General features: G+C 44.5%; 1 protein-coding gene and 1 pseudogene across 3 annotated transcripts in view; both read left to right on the top strand.

The window, feature by feature from the left end:
• The window catches only part of LOC129829254 (monocarboxylate transporter 6-like), a 30,267-nt gene extending 21,139 nt beyond the window's left edge, over positions 1 to 9,128 (top strand). For all 3 annotated transcript variants that reach the window (XM_055890955.1, XM_055890954.1, XM_055890953.1), the window contains 3 exons: positions 3,411 to 3,554; positions 6,111 to 6,941; positions 7,607 to 9,128. In XM_055890955.1, the coding sequence (XP_055746930.1) occupies positions 3,411 to 3,554; positions 6,111 to 6,941; positions 7,607 to 7,884 (1,253 nt within the window). In that variant the 3' untranslated portion in view covers positions 7,885 to 9,128. The remainder of the gene's footprint in view (positions 1 to 3,410; positions 3,555 to 6,110; positions 6,942 to 7,606) is intronic.
• A 10,465-nt stretch (positions 9,129 to 19,593) lies between these two features.
• The window catches only part of LOC129828532 (medium-chain acyl-CoA ligase ACSF2, mitochondrial-like), a 28,286-nt pseudogene continuing 26,899 nt past the window's right edge, over positions 19,594 to 20,980 (top strand).

The following is a 20,980-nucleotide window of genomic DNA, read 5'->3' as shown; positions in this document are numbered from 1 at the left end:
GGGAAATTGAAGGCATAGATACAGTTGAAGTCGGAAGTTTACATACACCTTAGCCAAATACATTTAAACTCAGTTTTTCACAATTCCTGACATTTAATGCTTGTAAAAATTCCCCGTCTTAGGTCAGTTAGGATCACCACTTTATTTAAAAAATGTGAAATGTCAGAATAATAGTAGAGAGAATGATTTCTCAGAGTTCAGTGTGTCAAATCGGACGGCCTGTTGTCCGGACCTCTAGCAGTCTCTATGGGGGTGCCACAGGGTTCAATTCTCGGGCCCACTCTTTTCTCTGTATATATCAATGATTTCGTTCTTGCTGCTGGTGATTCTCTGATCCACCTCTACGCAGACGACACCATTCTGTATACATCTGGCCCTTCTTTGGACACTGCTAACAAACCGACAAACAAGCTTACAACACTCCTTCCGTGGCCTCCAACTGCTTTCAAATGCTAGTAAAACTAAGTGCATTCTCTTCAACCGATTGCTGCCCGTACCCTCCCGCCCGACTAGCATCACTACTCTGGACGGTTCTGACCTAGAATATGTGGACAACTACAAGTACCTAGATGTCTGGTTAGACTGTAAACTCTCCTTCCAGACTCACATTAAGCATCTCCAATCCAAAATTAAATCTAGAATCAGCTTCCTATTTCGCAACAAAGCCTCCTCGACTCATGATGCCAAACGGCCTCATAAAACGGACTATCCTATTGATAATTGACTTTGGCGATGTAATTTACAAAATAGCCCCCAACACTCTACTCAGACTACATACAATTTGCTATCAGTGCCATCCGTTTTGTCACCAAAGCCCCATATACTACCCACCTCTGCAACCTGTATGCCCTAGTCGGCTGGCCCTCACTACATATTTGTCGCCAAACCCACTGGCTCCAGGTCATCTATAAGTCTTTGCTAGGTAAAGCCCCACCTTATCTCAACTCACTGGTCACCATAGCAACACCCACCCGTAGCATGTGCTCCAGCAGGTATATTACACTGGTCATCCCCAAAGCCAACACTTACTTTACCCGCCTTTCCTTCCAGTTCTCTGCTGCCAATGACTGGAACAAATTGCAAAAATCTCTGAAGCTGGAGTCTTATATCTCCCTCTCTAACTTTAACCATCAGCTGTTTAACTACAGCCAATCTGTAAATAGCACACAGCTACTTCATCTCCATATTATTACTTACCCTCATGCTCTTTTGCACCCCAGTATCTCTACTTGCACACATCATCTGTACATCCATCATTCCAGTTTTAATGCTAAATTGTAATTATTTTCGCCTCTATGGCCATATTGCCTACCTCCCTACTCTTCTACATTTGCCAACATTGTACATGCGTTTTTCTATTTTTCTTTTCTTTTGTGTTATTGACTGTCCGTTTGTTTGTGTAACTCTGTTGTTTTTGTCGCACTGCTTTGCTTTATTTTGGCATGGTCGCAGTTGTAAATGAGAACATGTTCTCAACGGGACTACCCAGTTAAATAAAGGTGAAATTAAATAAATAACATTTATTTCAGATTCTATTTCTTTCATCACATTCTCAGTGGGTCAGAAGTTTACATACACTCAATTAGTATTTGGTAGCATTGCCTTTAAATTGTTTTGCTTGGGTCAAACGTTTTGGGTAGCCTTCCACAAGCTTCCCACAATAAATTGGGTGAATTTTGGCCCATTCCTCCTGACAGAGCTGGTGTAACTGAGTCAGGTTTGTAGGTCTCCTTGCTCGCACACGCTTTTTCAGTTTTGCCTACAGATTTTCTCTAGGATTGAGGTCAGGGCTTTGTGATAGCCACTCCAATACCTTGACTTAATTGTCCTTAAGCCATTTTGCCACAACTTTGGATGTATGCTTGGGGTCATTGTCCATTTGGAAGACCCATTTGCGACCAAGCTTTAACTTCCTGACTAATGTCTTGATGTTGCTTCAATATATGCACATAATTTTCTTTCCTCATGATGCCACCTATTTTGTGAAGTGCACCAGTCCCTCCTGCAGCACACATGATGCTGCCACCCCCGTGCTTCACGGTGAGATGGTGTTCTTCAACTTGCAAACCTCCCCCTTTTTACTCCAAACATAATGATGGTCACTATGGCCAAACAGTTCTATTTTGTTAAATCAGATCAGAGGACATTTCTCCAAAAAAGTACGATCTTTGTCCCCATGTGCAGTTGCAAACCGTAGTCTGGCTTTTTTATGGCGGTTTTGGAGCAGTGGCTTCTTCCTTGCTGAGCGGCCTTTCAGGTTATGTCGATATAGGACTCGTTTTACTGTGGAAATAGATACTTTTGTACCTGTTTCCTCCAGCATCTTCACAAGGTCCTTTGCTGTTGTTCTGGGGTTAATTTGCACTTTTCGCACCAAAGTACATTCATCTCTAGGAGACAGAACGCGTCTCCTTCCTGGGCGGTATGGCGGCTGCGGGGTCCCATGGTGTTTATACTTGTGTACTATTGTTTGTACAGATGAACGTGGTACCTTCAGGCGTTTGGAAATTGCTCCCAAGGATGAACCGGACTTGGAGGTCTACATTTCTTTTCTGAGGTCTTGGCTGATTTCTTTAGATTTTCCCATGATGTCAAGCAAAGAGGCACTGAGTTTGAAGGTAGGCCTTGAAATACATCCACAGGTACACCTCCAATTGACTCAAATGATGTCAATTAGCCTAACAGAAACGTCCAATTGCCATGACATCATTTTCTGGAATTTTCCAAGCTGTTTAAATGCACAGTCAACTTAGTGTATGTAAACTTCTGACCCACTGGAATTGTGATACAGTGAATTATAAGTGAAATAATCTTTGTAAACAATTGTTGGAAACATTACTTGTGTCTTGCACAAAGTAGATGTCCTAACCGACTTGCCAAAACTATAGTTTGTTAACAAGAAATGTGTGGAGTGGTTGAAAAACGAGTTTTAATGACTCCAACCTAAGTGAATGTAAACTTCAGACTTCAACTGTATATCCATAATTATGCATTTCTGTGTAGTACAGATCAGGGACCCATGATGTAATTCGATTACTGTAATTCTGTTACCAGGTGTAAATCCACTTCACTTACTGTAGTTTAATATCCAAAATATACAGTACCAGTCACACGTTTGGACACACCTACTCATTCAAGGGTTTTTCTTTTCTTTTTTAATTTTCTACGGTGAAGACATCAAAACTATGAAATAACACGTGGAATCATGTAGTAACCAAAAAAGTGTTAAAGATTATTCACAGTAGCCACCCTTTGCCTTGATGACAGCTTTGCACACTCTTGGCATTGAAAAAACAGAACAAACTGATATAGCGAGTGTCAATCCTCTTTCTTGTGCTTTTTGAGGTAGAACGTCCTTCTACTTTCTTTTAGGTTTTTGTGTGTTTTAACAAATAGCATGTCTCCTTTAGGTCCATTCTGCAGTGTATTGGTGGAGAGGTTTGGTTGCCGGGCGACGGTGATGCTGGGCGGGGTCCTGAGTGGGCTTGGAATGGTGGCCAGCTCGTTCACCCACACCATCACTGAGCTCTACGTCACAGCTGGGATTATCACAGGTCACTGCGCTCCCACATACACACACGGAGTCACTCCCACATCAGTGGCGGTTGGAGACATTTAAGATGAGGGAGGCCGATTTTTTTAAAAAAAATTTTTTTTTTTTTTTTTTATATATATATATATTTTTTTTTAATGAGCATGTCCTATTACAGCATATTGGATGATTGTCATATACAGTGCATTCGTAAAGTATTCAGACCCCTTCCATTTTTCCACAGGTTGTTACGTTACAGTCTCATTACAGTCTATATAAGGTCCCACGGTTGACAGTGCATGTCATAGCAAAAACCAAGCCATGAGGTCAAAGGAATTGTCCGTAGAGCTCCGAGACAGGATCTAGGGAGATCTAGGGAAGGGTAACAAAAAATATCTGCAGCATTGAAGGTCCCTAAGAACAGAGTGGCCTCCATCATTCTTAAATAGAAGTTTGGATCCACCAATACTCTTCCTAGAGGTGGCCGCCTGGCCAAACTGATCAATCAGGGGAGAAGGGCCTTGGTCAGAGAGGTGACCAAGAACTCGATGGTCACTCTGACAGAGCTCCAGAGTTCCTCTGTGGAGATAGGAGAACCTTCCAGAAGGACAACCATCTCTGCAGCACTCCACCAATCAGGTATTTATGGTAGAGTACCCAGAAGGAAGCCACTTCTCAGTAAAAGGCACATGACAGCCCGCTTGGAGTTTGCCAAAAGGCACCTAAAAGACTCTGACCATGAGATACAAGATTCTCTGGTCCGATGAAACCAAGATTAAACTCTTTGGCCTGAATCCCAAGAGTCACGTCTGGAGGAAACCTGGCACCATCCCTACAGTGAAGCATGGTGGTGGCAGCATCGGACTTGAACCCGATCGAACATCTCTGGAGAGACCTGAAAATAGCTGTGCAGCGACGCTCCCCATCCAACCTGACAGAGCTTGAGAGGATCTGCAGAGAAGAAAGTGTGCCAAGATTGTAGCATCATACCCAAGACGTCTCAAGGCTGTGATTACTGCCGACGGCGCTTCAACAAAGTAGTGAGTAAAGGGTCTGAATACTTATGTAAATGGGATATATATATATATATTTTTTTTATACATTTGCAATAATGTCAACACTTGTTTTTGCTTTGGGTATTGTGTGTAGATTGATGAGGGGGGGGAAACTATTTAATACATTTTAGAATAAGGCTGTAACGTAACAAAATGTGGAAAAAGTCAAGGGGTCTGAATACTTTCCGAATGCACGGTATATTCCATTCACCCAGCTCAATGTAACATCGAAAGGTTTAGGCTACTGCATGATACTAGAATTTTCCCTATACCCATCATGAGGTTTCTACAACCTAGCCTATGAATGAAAGTTTACAAAGTAGGTGCACAGGTCAGGATAAAAAGGAGAGTGATCAAGGTGACAGATAGTGACACATTCAATACTGCTTTGCACACTCTTGCCTACCTCCTAGCTGATCGAGGGTGTAATCATTAGTCAAATTCAGGTATGTTTATCCCCATTTTGTTCCATTTGCTTCTGTTAAATAAACGTTTTTTTAAACAGAATAGCGGAATGAATACCCCCCTGATCACACGCAAACACGGTTCACTTTCATAGCAGTCACATCCAAATAGAATAAAAATGTTGCTTGTTGTATAATTCCTTCTTGCATCTACATGCTCTCCTCCTCTCACCTTTTCCCTTCGCTTGTGGACTTCAGTGCACAACACGTCAGCTGTCTGTGACCAGGCAAAAAAAAAAAAAAAAAAACTTCATATCATAACCGCTAACTGCTACACACAGCCTACATCGTTGTCCCCATATTAGCTAAGGATGTTAGTAATGTCATAGTCAACATAGCTACTACAACTAACGTGTTAGTAACCCGCTACAATCATGCAGTACAGTGTACAGTGAGCAAGCAGTTTAGTAGTTATACCGGCAGGCCCCGGTGGCAATAAATTTGCTTATTAGCTGTAGCTTATGCTTTCAGTACTAGATTAATTCTCTAATCCTTTGATTGGATGGACAACATGTCAGTTCATGCTGCAATACCTTTGATAGGTTGGAGGATGTCCTCCAGGAGTTGTCATAATTACTGTGTAAGTCTATGGAAGGGGGTGGGAACCATGAGCCTCCTATGTTATATATTGAAGTCAATGTACACAGTGGAGGACGGAAACTATCTGTCCTCCGGCTACACCATGGTGCTGCCCTACAGAGTGCTGTTGAGGTTACTGTAGACCTTCATTGCAAAACAGTGTGTTTTAATCAATTATTTGGTGACGTGCATATATTTAGTGTAGTTTTATCTATAAAGGATCACTTTTTTTAATATTGCGCTATGTCAATTTTTTTAAATTCACTGAGGAGGATAGTCCTCCCCATCCTCCTCTGAGGAACTTCCACTATTCCACACAGCAGTTAACCCCTAACCACAGATCTAGAATCAGATAACCCTACATTCCAATCCTTCCCATTTATTAGGGCAGGTGAAAACATCTGACCCTGTATCAGTGGATGGGGGCAACCTCCCATGCATTCAGCCATGTGCCATACTCATTGTCTTCTTGTTTGATAGGACTTGGATTCTGCTTCAGCTTCCAGCCTGCGGTGACTATCCTCGGGCACTATTTTGTACGGCGGCGGGCTTTTGCCAACGCCATGTCATCCACGGGCACGGCTCTGGGCCTGTGCACTCTGCCCCTCCTAGGCAACTACCTCCACACTGAGCTGGGATGGCGTGGGAGTTTCCTGGTGCTGGGGGCTGTCTTGCTCAACTGCTGCGTATGCGGAGCTGTGATGAGGCCCCTGGGGGGCCCCAGACACCGTGGCCAGCCCCTGATAAACCACAGGTCTCTTCAGCTGAAGGAGGAGAAGCTAAAGGGGAGAATGAGGGCCTTGTGGGCTGGTCTGATGACTGCCCTGCGTCGTCACATGGCCTTTGACCTCTTACGTAACAACCTGCGCTACCGTATGTACGTTGTGGGCATCACCTGGATGATGCTAGGCTTCGTGGTGCCGCTGATCTACTTGGTTCCCTACGCCACGGCCCACGACATGGAGCAGAGCCAGGCCGCCCTCCTCCTCTCCATCCTGGGTATCGTTAACATCGTGGTGCGGCCTCCCATCGGCCTGCTCTTCAGCCTGCCCTGGTTCAAGGGGTGGCACACCTATGTGTTCTCTGCTGCTCTGCTGTTGAATGGGCTGAGTAATAGTATCTGCTGCATCGATGCCAGCTTCCCCGTGCTGCTGGCGTACGTGGTGACCTACGGCCTGTCCATGAGCGTGGTGGGCTCGCTGATGTTCACCGTCCTCATGGATACGTTGGACATGAGTCGCTTCCCCGCTGCCCTGGGCCTGCTCGCCATCATGGAGAGTGTCACGCTGCTGATCGGGCCCCCGCTCGCAGGTACCGAACTCACTGAGGCATTGTGTGTGTGTGTACTGTGTGTCTGCCTCCCCGAGAAGATGTACTATTCAATTAATAATTACATTTTGTATTTAATGAATGCTTAATAAGTGCTGTAGTGTAACTTGGAGTGCTAGACATGCCAACAAAACTCTTAGCTACAAATAACAACACACACAATGCTGTGTTAGTAGGCAAGCAGCATATCCTGTTGTTTGGATCCCATGGATCCAACCAATCATGTGTTTCCAAGGGAAACAGATGGTGTGTGTGTGTTTACACATCCGTACATGCCTGTGTGTGCATGTTGCGGGAGGGGGGGGGGTCTTAGAATAACTAGCAGACAGACTTGAATTAGAATGTAATGTTCAGCCCACAGTGTGGGTCTGGGATCTGCCTTTCCTGGGGGGGAGCACTGAAATAGACAGGGGGGCTCTCTTATTTCAGTGCCATTTTAGGCTGCATACCTGACATTTGAGCTGAGTTCTACTTTTACTGCTTACGCGGTTGGCTGAGTCTGCCTGTGCTATGGTAATACTGTATGTTATTGGTGTAGTTATCTCGTTATGTCATCATGATCTGTCTTTCATGCACTGCTAGGGTCCTACTAATGCTGAGATTGGCTCCTGTTATTGTTGTTGTTGAAGATGTTGTTGCCGTTGCAGGAATCCTGGTGGACAGAACGGGGGAGTATTTTTACGTCTTCTTCGCCTGCAGTGCCACTGTTGCCTCATCGGCTGTATTCCTCATGGTGTCTTTCTACTGGCTGGACAGAAGGGACAGGAGGGCGCTAAAGGAGCAGCAGGTGCCACCTCAGGCCCCCTTACCAAAGCCGGCCAGTGGTAACAATTTGATCCCCCAGTGCCAGTACCGCAGTGTGCCCACAGAGGGGGACAAAGACAAGGCCTCAGACTCCGAGACAGGGGACGTCACCCGCCTGTGAACATCGTCACTGTCCAAACACACAAACCAAACTCAGATGTGTACTTCCCGCGATTCTGTATATCGATTGTGTATCCTGTGCTGCTGATATTAAAGTAGAAGTGTATGATAATTTATTTCCCAATCTGTTAGGATCTGACATTCCATTTAATTGTAGTGTACACACTCTTGACTGTTAGAGTATTGATTGCAAAGGGGTTGAATATTTCATCCAATGGGTGAATATTACATATAGGAGTGGATTATTCGTTGCTATTACAGTCTGCACTGTTTATGCAGACTAGAAAATACTGTTACTGGTGATTGAATGCAGTACTTTTTCACACATGCCATAAACCTTAAACCTGTGCCTTTTCCCTCACACCCTGTTACACGTTCAAGAAGACATGCCACCTTAAGAATCACTCACCACCCTTCAAAAAGCAATGACTGTGCAAAAGACACGGCCTTTGTACAGACAATCAATCAAAATAAGCAAAATAAACATATTCCATTTCCTGTACATACTACACCAGAAGAAACCTCAACTGAATGATAAGTACTGTACCAGTTTATTTCAATATCAAAGACTGATATCATTGAGCATATCAATGTCAAACTCTTAATCTCAAGAAATTGTACATTTTTTGGCCCTAAACACATTTGTTTATGATTATTTTCATGTCTTGATATGTTCATTGTGAAACAGAGTTAGACAACAATCAGTAGCCTACTGATATGACTGAGAGTGGCTTGTGTAAAAGCACAGGATGAGTCACTAGGACATGGGTGCTTTTCATTGTCAAAGACGGAAGCAAGTACTGTAGCTGTTAGAGATTTATGTTACTTCTCCACCTATGAGTATTTAAAGTATGGACTGTAATTCATCACGATATTACTCTAAGGAACATACAGTCACATATGTGGCAACATACTTTAGGCCAGGGTTTACCAAGCTCATTACTGTTTTTTTCCCCAAGCAGCTGATTCAAATAATCAAACCTTGATGACGAGTTGGTTATTTGAATCAGCTGTGTAGTGCTGGGGGAAAAAACAAAACGTGGACCCAGAGGGGGCCCCAGGACTGAGTTTGGGAAACCCTGCTTTAAGCTATGGCTCCCTTGCAATAGGAATATGTATTTTTATATAAAGGGCTATTGTTGCTTGCACTGGGGCCAAATAATGAAATGTTTTTTTCATGTGATTCAATACATTATTTATATAAAATAATTATGGAAATTATAATAAATGTAATCCTAAAAAAACATGTTTTTAATTTTGTGTTTAAAAGAGTGATTAATCGGTTATCATCAGGAAATGTAGATGGGCAAGTAGCAATGTCAAAATTGGCTATTATTTGTCACATCTACTCCCGCTCCTCCCCTCCGGCGTTCGATATTGATGGTCTACTAACCACCGTTCCTGGCAACCCATCTTCACGCATACCTGTGTCTCATCATCAGTCACACCTGGACTTCAGTACTCCCTGATTACTTACCCTTCATATAGCACTCTTTTGTTGCTAGTCATCAGGTAGTGTTGTTTGTGTTTCCATGTCAAACGCTGGTCTTGGTTTGTATCGGTCCATGGTTGTTGTTATTCAACTAACTGCACCTGCTTCCTGACGTCTACGTTACAGTTCATTTCCCAGATGGTCAGCGAATAGAGACACCTATTTCGCCAACACCACAATCAGCTGGCACAACTGGGGACGGCTATGGAAGAGGTCCTCAGCTTCCTACTCCAGTACTTCCTATATTTCACTCATCAAATATCAGCCCCCACCATTGAGCGGTCCAAGGTTGCCATGGTTATTTCCATGCTGACCGGGTGGGCTAAGGCCGTCTGGGAGAGGAGGAGCTGGGTTCCTATGAGGGATTCAGGGGGGTCTTCGACCATCCACTGGAGAGCAGAGAGGAGGTTGAGCTCCTACTCCAATTACGGCAGGATGGCCAGACCCCGGCGGAGTACGCGCTCACCTTTCAGGCAGTTGCAGCATCCAGCGTATGGAATGAGCCGGCGCTCTGCACTCTTTTCATAAAAGGATTGCGCGAAGAGGTCCAGACAGTGTCATCTCGGCACACCAAATCTAACCTTGGACTCACTCATTGCGATGGCCATCCATCTGAATAACCTTCTTCGGGAGCGTCGGCACCCCCATCAACTCTCTCCCTCCTTCGTTGACCGTTCTGAATCAGAGCCTGAACCCATGGAGGTAGGGGCCACACACCTCTCCGCGGCTTCGCCGGAGATAGCTGGGGCTCTGTCCCTATTGCGGCCAGGAGGGGCACCAGCTTCAGTGGTGTCCGGTGTGCCCTAACTCGGGGTCCACTAGTGTCAAACCCTTTACGGTTCCTATTTCACTGGCTGGCTGGCCCTCAAGTGTTGTCTCTACAGCTCTAGTGGACTCCGGTGCTGCTGGGAACTTCATCATCCTCTCCTTTTCCTATCCAAGCTTTGGACACACAACCATTGGGATCCGGCACAGTGACGCACACCCCTCACCGTGGGACTCATGTTCCAGGAAAGCCTTCCCTCCTTCATCCCCTCCGCACCTGTACACAAGGTAATCCTCGGCCTCCCGTGGCGCCAAAGTCACAATCCCGCCATCAAATGGTCGAGCACGAAAATGACCGCCTGGGGACCATGATGTCGGAGGACCTGCTTTCCATGTGGTTCTACACAGGTTGAGGGCCCTGTGGGTGTCCATCAGCCAATCAATTGGCCCCGTGTGTTAGGATGTGGACATCGGCCAGGCTTTGGAGCGGGAACCTGACACCTGCCCTCCAGATCGCATCTACGTTCCCACAGGGGTGAGAAAACAGCTGTTGACCTGGGCGCACACATCCCTCGCCGCTGGACACCCAGGTTTCGGCCGCACTATCCAATCAATTAGTTTCTGATAAATACTGGTGGCCCACTTTGGCGCAGGACGTAGCCCACTATGTCAATTCAAGTTCAGTTTGTACTCAATCCAAAACCCCTGCAACACTCCAGCAGGAAAACTCCTTCCCCTTGCCTCAGTGTTCCTGGTCTCATCTGTCCATTGACTTTGTCACTGATCTCCCCTCTTCTGATGGTTTTACCACCATTTTGGTGATAGTAGACAGACTCTGACCGTGGCCCACAAATCACGTCACGTGTATGGAAAGCCTTCATAGAGATTCTGGGGATCACGGTCAGCCTCACTTCCGGGTACCGGCCTCATTCACCACCCAATAGGTTGCTTTTTGGTCTTTAAGGTTAGGTTTAAAATCAGATTTTCAAAGGGCGAATCAGCAGTTGAATCAGCAGTTGAAACGATACTGCGACTCCTCACCATTGTTTTGGCAAAAAGCTGAGGGACGGGGTTGGAGAAATTTGATCACTCAAATTCATAGGCAAGCTATGTAATGCAAGAACCAACCATCCATTATATCAAAATTATAGTATGAACCATGTTGTGGTTACAGATACATTATCCATTTGAAATTATCCATTTATAAAATATGTACCCATGGCTGCCAGTCTAAAGAAAATTTTAAAAACAGTAAGCAATACATACAGTGTTTAAGTGATTAAATTCAATATAAACAGGAAAAGACAACCAAAAAACAAGTGGGACTCCAGCCCTAACCTCCGGGGGTGGGGGGGGGGGGGGGGGGGGGTTGTATTAAGTTGACATGGAATTGGTTTTTTAAGATGTTCATACCATGGATCATTTAGATATTTGATTTGGAATTTTAGGACCCCTTTAGGTAAATGATTTGATAAAATATTGAATTTGGCCTTAACTACTATAGCCCATGGAACCACATTGAATAACATTCATAAATGGCAAAAAAAAAAAGACAGTCAAATAAATCATAAGGAATAAGGTTTTGATGTGTCTGTCCTGTATCTAGGAGAAAGCTCAGGAAATATTTTAGTTTTTTTGGACATATTTCACTCCTTATCCAATGAGTCCGTGGCACTCCTGGGGGTCGTAAAGCAAAACGGAGATGGTTTTCATGAGTCTCTCCTAATTAGTTTATAGCCCAAACGGTACGGACGCAACAGACGGAAGTTGACACATCAGCGTTACCGACGACTTTAGACGAGTCCCGTGTGGTCGTAGACCAAAATGGAGAACACCATTGTGAGAGTAGTCTTTCCATAGTGGTCATATTAGTTTGAAGGCCAAACTGTTTGGATGCTACAATAGGTGGATGTGGTGGATTGAGACTCAGCCCATGCAACAACAAAAAAATCTCTAGCTTAAACCAAAGTCTCTCCGCCCTAAAAAAGGGACTTGTTGTCCACGAAGCGGCAAGGCGGCTGTCTAGCTCTCGCCTATCATTTCTTTGGATTGGTGGATACATCTCATTATTGTAATTTATTTTTGAGTATGCGATAAGAGTTGTTTATGTCAATGGCCGGTATTCAAGTGAGAGAGATGTTAATCTACTAGCCTCATGACATGAATATGCGTAGCCATCTTGAGACAACTCCAATATAAAGTGTTTTTTCTCAAAGTAGCCGGGATGTCACGTGTCCTACTTATATCAGTACACTCGTAACAACTTAAGCATTACGAAACTTCTATTCAATCAAATAAACCTCATGTAGCAAATAAGCCATACATTTTTGGGGGTTTACCAAATTCGACTCTCTCATTGACCTCCATACAAATACTCCTTGCTTGGTGGGCCAAACAACAAAAAAACGGCACCTGCTGGAGGGAGACTGATTTTCCGCCGAGTTGGGCCTTTCTCTACCTCTTCCTCTCTGCTAAAACTGACGGATTTTGATGGGGATTATTTTATTATACTACTTGACCCGGAAGCCAGCCGCACCGTCGGCGACCTGGTCTGCGTGCACTGCTGGTTAAGTGTGCCTTGAATTCTAAATAAATCACAGACAGTGTCACCAGCAAACCACCCCAACACCATCACACCTCCTCCATGCTTCACGGTGGGAACCACACCAAATAAAATAACATTTATTGGTCACATACATATGGTTAGCAGATGTTATTGCGAGTGTAGCGAAATGCTTGTGCTTCTACTTCCGAAAGTGCAGCAATATCTAACAAGTCCACAACAACTACCCAATTCCTCCAAAGTTTAAGTAAATAAATAAGAATATATACATAAAAATATTCGGATGAGCAATGACAGAGCGGCATAGGCAAGATGGTATAAAATACAGTATATACACTACCGTTCAAAAGTTTGGAGTCACTTAGTGTTTTGATGTGTTTTCCACGAAAACAAACATGAAATGAGTTGCAAAATGAATAAGAAATATAGTCAAGACGTTGACAAGGTTATAAATAACGATTTTTAATTTAAATAACAATTGTGTCCTTAAAACTTTGCTTTCGTCAAAGACTACTCCATTTGCAGCAATTACAGCCTTGCAGACCTTTGGCATTCTAGTTGTCAATTTGTTGAGGTAATCTGAAAATATTTCACCCCATGCTTCCTGAAGCACCTCCCACAAGTTGGTTTAGCTTGATGGGCACTTCTTACGTACCATACAGTCAAGCAGCTCCCACAACAGCTCAATAAGGTTGAGACTGGTGACTGTGCTGTGAGACTGGTGAGAGACTGGTGACGGTGACTGTGCTGGCCACTCCATTATAGACAGAATACCAGCTGACTGCTTCTTCCCTAAATAGTTATTGCATAATTTGGAGCTGTGCTTTCATTGTCCTGTTGTAGGAGGAAATTGGCTCCAATTAGGCGCTGTCCACAGGGTATGGCATGGCGTTGCAAAATGGAGTGATAGCCTTCCTTCTTCAAGATCCCTTTTACCCTGTACAAATCTCCCACTTTACTACCACCAAAGCACCCCCAGACCATCACATCGCCTCCACCATGCTTGACACATGGTGTATAGCACTCCTCCAGTATCTTTCATTTTTTTCTGCGTCTCACGAATGTTCTTCTTTGTGATCCGAACACCTCAAACTTAGATTAGTCTGTCCATAACACCTTTTTCCAGTCTTCCTCTGTCCAGTGTCTATTCTTTTTCCCATCTTAATCTTTTCTTTTTATTGGCCAGTCTGAGATATGTTTTTTTATTTGCAACTCTGCCTAGAAGGCCAGCATCCCAGAGTTGCCTCTTCACTGTTAACGTTGAGACTGGTGTTTTGCACGTACTATTTAAATAAGCTGCCAGTTGAGGACTTGTGAGGTGTCTGTTTCTCAAACTAGACACTCTAATGTACTTGTCCTCTTGCTCAGTTGTGCACTGAGGCCTCCCACTCCTCTTTCTATTCTGGTTAGCGCCAGTTTGTGCTGTTCTGTGAAGGGAGTACTACACAGCGTTGTACAAGATCTTCAGTTTCTTGGCAATTTCTCGCATGGAATAGTCTCAATTTCTCAGAACAAGAATAGACTGACGAGTTTCAGAAGAAAGTCCTTTGTTTCTGGCCATTTTGAACCTGTAATCGCACCCACAAATGCTGACGCTCCAAATACTCAACTAGTCTAAAGAAGGCCAGTTTTATTGCTTCTTTAATCGCACAACAGTTTTCAGCTGTGCTAACATAATTGTATAAGGGTTTTCTAATGATCAATTAGCCTTTTAAAATGATCAACTTGGATTAGCTAACATAACGTGCCATTGGAACACAGGAGTGATGGTTGCTGATAATGTGCCTCTGTACGCCTATGTAGATATTACATGAAAAATCTGTCTTTTCCAGCTACAGTAGTCATTTACAACATTAACAATTCCTACACTGTATTTCTGATCAATTTGATGTTATTTTAATGGACAAAAAATTTGCTTTTCTTTCAAAAACAAGGAGTGAACAAAAAGTGAACCCAAACTTGAATGGTAGTGTACATACAAGATGAGTAATGCAAGATATGTAAACATTATTAAAGTGGCGTTATTAAAGTGACCAATGTATTTAGGCAGCAGCCTCTCTTCGTTATTGATGGCTGTTTAACAGTCTGGTGGCCTTAAGATAGAAGCTGTTTTTCAGTCTCTCGGTCCCAGCTTTGATGCACCTGTACTGACCTCGCCTTCTGGATGGTAGCAGGGTGAACAGGCAGTGGCTTGGGAGGTTGTTGTCCTTGATGATCTTTATGGCCTTCCAGAGACATTTGGTGCTGTAGGTGTCCTGGATGGCAGGTAGTTTGCCCCCGGTGATGCGTTGTGCAGACCGTACCACCCTCTGGAAAGCCTTGTGGTTGTGGGCGGTGCAGTTGCCGTACCAGGTAGTGATACAGCCCGACAGGATGCTCTCAATTGTGCATCTGTAAAAGTTTGTGAGGGTTTTAGGTGACAAGCCAAAGAAGGCTGGACCATTTCAGTTTGTCCTTGATGTGTACGCCAAGGAACTTAACTTTCCACCTTCTCCACTGCTGTCCCGTCTGTGGATAAGGGGGTGCTCCTTCTGCTGTTTCCTGAAGTCCACAATCATCTCCTTTGTTTTGTTGACGTTGAGTGAGAGGTTATTTTCCTGACACCACATTCCGAGTGCCCTCACCTCCTCCCTATAGGCTGTCTCGTTGTTGTTGGTAATCAAGCCTACTACTGTTGTGACGTCTGCAAACTTGATGGTTGAGTTGGAGGTGTGCATGGCCAGGCAGTCATGGGTGAACAGGGAATACAGGAGGGGGCTGAGCACGCACCCTTGTGGGGCCCCAGATTTTGAGGATCAGCGAAGTGGAGGTTTTGTTTCCTACCTTCACCACCTAGGAGTGGCCCGTCAGGAAGTCCAGGACCCAACTGCACAGGATGGGGTCTTGTCCAGATGGGATAGAGCAGTGTGATGGCGATTGCATCGTCTGTGGACCTATTGGGGCGGTAAGCAAATTGAAGTGGGTCTAGGGTGACAGGTAAGGTGGAGGTGATATGATCCTTAACTAGCCTCTCAAAGCACTTCATAATGACAGAAGTGAGTCCTACGGGGCGATAGTCATTTAGTTCAGTTACCTTTGCCTTCCTGGGTACAGGAACAATGGTGGCCATCTTGAATTATGTGGGGACAGCAGACTGGGATAGGGAAAGATTGAACATGTCCGTAAACACACCAGCCAGCTGGTCTGCGCATGCTCTGAGGATGCGGCTAGGGATGCCATCTGGACCGGCAGCCTTACATTTACATTTACATTTAAGTCATTTAGCAGACGCTCTTATCCAGAGCGACTTACAAATTGGTGCATTCACCTTATATCCAGTGGAACAGCGACTTTACAATAGTGCATCTAAATCTTTTAAGGGGGGGGTTAGAAGGATTACTTTATCCTATCCTAGGTATTCCTTAAAGAGGTGGGGTTTCAGGTGTCTCCGGAAGGTGGTGATTGACTCCGCTGACCTGGCGTCGTTAGGGAGTTTGTTCCACCAGCCTTGCGAGGGCTATCACATTTAAATGTCTTACTCACGTCGGCCATGGTGAAGGAGAGCTCACAGTCCTTGGTAGCGGGCCGCGTCGGTGGCACTGTATTATCCTCAAAGCGGTTAAAGGTGTTAAGTTTGTCTGGAAGCAAGACGTCGGTGTTCGTGACGTGGCTGATTTTCCTTTTGTTGTCCGTGATTGTCTGTCGACCCTGCCACATACGTCTCGTGTCTCAGCCGTTGAATTGCGACTCCACTTTGTCTCTATACTGACATTTCGCTTGTTTGATTGCCTTGCGGAGGGAATAACTACACTGTTTGTATTCGGCCATATTCCCAGTCACCTTTCCATTGTCGAATGCCGCCATCTATCCACGGTTTCTGGTTAGGGTAGGTTTTAATAGTCACAGTAGGTACATCTCCTATACACTTGCTTATAAACTCACTCACCGAATCAGCGTATACGTCGGTATTATTCTCTGAGGCTACCCGGAACATGTTCCAGTCCGTGTGATCAAAACAATCTTGAAGTGTGGATTCCGATTGGTCAGACCAGCTTTGAATAGTCCTTAGCACGGGTACATCCTGTTTGAGTTTCTGCCTGTAGGAAGGGAGGAGAAAAATGGAGTCTTGGTCAGATTTGCCGAAAGGAGGGCAGGGGAGGGCCTTGTATGCATTGCGGTAGTTAGAGTAGCAGTGATCCAGTGTTTATCCAGCGCGAGTGCTACAGTCAATATGCTGATAGAATTTAGGTAGCCATGTTCTCAAATTTGCTTTGTTAAAATCCCCAGCTACATAAAATGCAGCCTTGGGATATATGGTTTCCAGTTTGCATAAAGTCCATTGAAGTTCCTTGAGGGCCGTCATGGTATCGGCTTGAGGGGGGGATATACACAGTTGTGACAATAACCGAGCAGAATTCTCTTGGGAGATAATACGGTCGGCATTTGATTGTGAGGAATTCTAGGTCAGGTGAACAAAAGAAGTTGAGTTCCTGTATGTTGTTACAATTACACCACGTTAATCATGAAACATACACCCCCGCCCTTCTTCTTCTCGGGGAGATGTTTATTCCTGTCGGCGTGATGCACAAAAAATCCAGGTGTCTGTACCAGCTACCAACAGCATATCCCGAGAGAACCATGTTTCCGTGAATATGTATGTTACAATCCCTGATGTCTCTCTGGAAAGCAACCCTTGCCCTAATTTCGTCTACCTTGTTATCTAGAGACTGGACATTAGAGAGTAATATACTCAGAAGCGGTGGGTGGTGTGCACGCCTCCAAAGTCTGACCAGAAGACCGCTCCATCTACCTCTTCTCCGGGGGCATTTTTTGGGGTCAGCCTCTGGAATCAGTTCAAATACCCTAGGTGAAAGTCGTATTCCTGGTCGTAGTACTGGTAAGTTGACTTCGCTCTGATATCCAATAGTTCTTCCCAGCTGTATATAATAACACTTAAGATTTTCTGGGCTAACAATGTAAGAAATAATACATAAAAAATGGAAATACTAAAATACTCTTCTTATTATTGGTGTCCTTTAGTAGTGGTTTCATTGCAGCAATTCCACCATGAAGGCCTGATTCCCGTAGTCTCCTCTGAACAGTTGATGTTGAGATGTGTATGTTACTTGGACTCTGTGAATAATTTATTTGGGCTGCAATTTCTGAGGCTGGTAATTGTAATGAACCTATCCTCTGTAGTAACTCTGGGTTTTCCTTTCCTGAGGCAGTGTCACGACTTCCGCCGAGGTCGGTCCCTCTCCTTGTTCGTGCGGCATTCGGCGGTCGACGTCACCGGTCTTCTAGCCATCGCCAATCCATCTTTCATTTCCATTTGTTTTGTCTTGTTTTCCCGCACACCTGGTTTGCATTCCCTCATTACTCGTCTTGCATATAACCCTCTGTTTTCCTCCATGTCTGTGTGTGGAATTGTTATGTGTAAATGTATGTGTACTCCAGGCTGGTTTGCGCCGGTTTATTGTAACCCGTGTGTGTTTAGTTTTCTGAGTGCTGTGTTTTTGTTTGCCTCAATAAAGGTTTGCTAACCATTTCTGCTCTCCTGCACCTGATTTCCCTGCAGCCAGTTACACACTCCCTTACAGGCAGTCGTCATGAGAGCCAGCTTCATCATAGCGCTTGATGTGTTTTGCAACTGCACTTGACGAAACTTCTTATTCTTGAAATTTTCCAAATTGACTGACCTTCATGTCCTAAATAAACGATGGACTGTCGTTTCTCTTTGCTTATTTGACCTGTTCTTGCCATAATATGGACTTGGTATTTTACCAAATTTTACCACTTGATATACCACTGTATATCACCCCTACTTTGTCACAACACAACTGATTGGCTCAAACACAATAAGAAGGAAAGAAACAGGCACACCTGTCAATTGAAATGCATTCCAGGTGACTACCTCATGAAGCTGGTTGAGAGAATGCCAAGAGTGTGCAAAGATGTCATTAAGGCACTTTTTTTGGTTACTGCATGATTCCATATGTGTTATTTCATAGTTTTGTTGTCTTCACTATTATTCTATAATGTAGAAGATAGTTAAAATAAAACTCTTGAATGAGTACATGTCCAAGCTTTTGACTGGTACTGTATATTTATTTTGTATTGGTCTGCGAGCCTACAAAAGGGGGGCCGGCCTGCGGCCCGCCAGTTGCCCATCCCTGCTTTATAAGTACTATTTCACTCAACTGTCTCTTTCCATTCCTCTGTCTCTTTCATCAATGCTGCTGTGAATCTATGAATCACTTTCTAGTGTCCAGTTATGCATTGACTGTGCTCCCTTATGGCTCAGGTGGACCAGGCTACTGCAGGCATCCTGGCCCTGGGACTGAAGAGGGGGGACAGACTGGGCATGTGGGGACCTAACACATGAGTGGGTCCTGTTCTAGTTTGCCACAGCCAAGGCTGGCATCATACTGGTGTGCACGGATACTGATGGCACATAGAAGGAGGAATCTTAAGGGAAAAACGTGCTAGTTTTTGCACCCTCTTTGTGGGTACATTAAAGAAGATGTTTTCAGTGGTTATGTTTTGTTCTCTCTGACAGGCGTCTGTTAACCCAACCTATCAGGTGCAGGAGTTTCAGTTTGCTTTGAGGAAGGTGGGTCATTTGAGTTGGCAGTCATTTCATGTCATATGTTTTGTTCAATGAGAACAGCACTGGGTTTGGAGCTCTTAAGTAGGATGGGCCGCTGATTGCTTTTGAAACATTTTATGATGATAATGATGTTGATGTTCATTGGTGGTAATAAGTGTTATGCAGGTGGTAATGCAAGCAGGTGAATGTAATATTCTCTTCTTTGCTGGTCTTGACCCAGCTGGGATGCAATGCCATTATGTTCCCGACCCAGTTTAAGACCCAGAAGTACTGTGGCATTCTCAGATAGAGCTGTCCAGAGATGGACACTGCTATCACAGGATCTGTCAAGAGTGCCAGGTATGACCAGACTGCTTTCTTCTTTTGATGAATTCTCAACTATCAGTTACATTGAGTGATGGTCAAAGCACAATACCCACAAAAAACCTGCATCCTGTTCTGGAGGGTACAACGCTTTGAACATTGCAGATAGAAATATCTTCATTGGAGCTGGCATGATTCCCTATGCTACATGGTTGAGGCGTGTCTGTCTTTTCTACATCTATGTGAACGTTCTGTAAAATTGCATGCCACTGAGCGTGACCCCTCCTCCTCAGACTCCCAGACCTCCACACAGTAATAGTGACAGACGGCCAGTAGCTGGGGATGTACCATCCGGAGGACGTGATGCAGGCAGGGAGTAGGAAACACGTGCAGCAGCTGGATGAGCTGCAGAAGAAGTTGTCCTTTGACGACCCCATCAACATTCAGTTCACATCGGTACTTTAACTAACTGCATACTCTCTCTCTCTCTTCATTCTTCCTATTGGATCCTGCACTCACAGTTCATCTTTTCTTGGTCATGGTATTCAACAAATCTACGTTGTGAATGTTAAATCGTTTGTTGACATCGATCTGAATAACTCACAGTATTGAGTAATGATGCATGCTCCAGTTGACCTATTCAAATTCATTTGTATTTTCATTGCTTTGTTTTTGCTATTTCTCTGACATACTTTTTTGTCTGTTGTCAGGGCACGACGGGAAACCCCAAAGGTGCCACCCTCTCCCACCACCACATCGTCAACAATGACTACTTTTTTGGCATGCGAGTGGGCTATGACTGGAGGGTGAGTGCCCTGCCCACACAGACACATATGATTCCAGACAACGGGTGATGTGCCAACCTGGCAGCTATGGAGAGTGAAAGGTATGGCAGAAATATCTAAGTCCTGGTGGAGAACATGCATTCATTGTTATTGAGAAGTTCTGGGACAGTAAACCGTGGTGTAGGTATATTTTTGTCCCTCAATCAAGTTTTTCCACTCTTCCACCCCCCCCCCCCCCCCCCATGGTGTACCTTTGTCGACATGCTGGGCCAGCCTGACTTGGCCAAGTTCAACTTGTTGTCAGTGGAGGGAGGTAAGAGATCATGATAAACTCCGGTCATTGGTTTCTGTTCTAATCATATTCTTGAAATCAAATGTATTGAACATTCGTTAGGATGGTTTGAAATCCTGCATACTCGGGGGACCTAGAGGACCGGTATTGGAATCTTGGAATTGATGATAGCAAATGTATGTCTTAGATGACATATATGTGTTTGTTTCTGCATTTTAGGCATCATGGCTGGTTCCCTGTGTCCACCTGAAGTAGTGAAAGTCATTTCTACCATGGGCGTTAAGGAACTCTTAGTGAGTAATGTTTTT

The sequence above is a fragment of the Salvelinus fontinalis genome, chromosome 30 (assembly GCF_029448725.1).
Source record: "Salvelinus fontinalis isolate EN_2023a chromosome 30, ASM2944872v1, whole genome shotgun sequence".
Taxonomy (NCBI): Eukaryota; Metazoa; Chordata; class Actinopteri; order Salmoniformes; family Salmonidae; genus Salvelinus; species Salvelinus fontinalis.
This window is presented reverse-complemented; position numbering and strand designations above follow the sequence as displayed.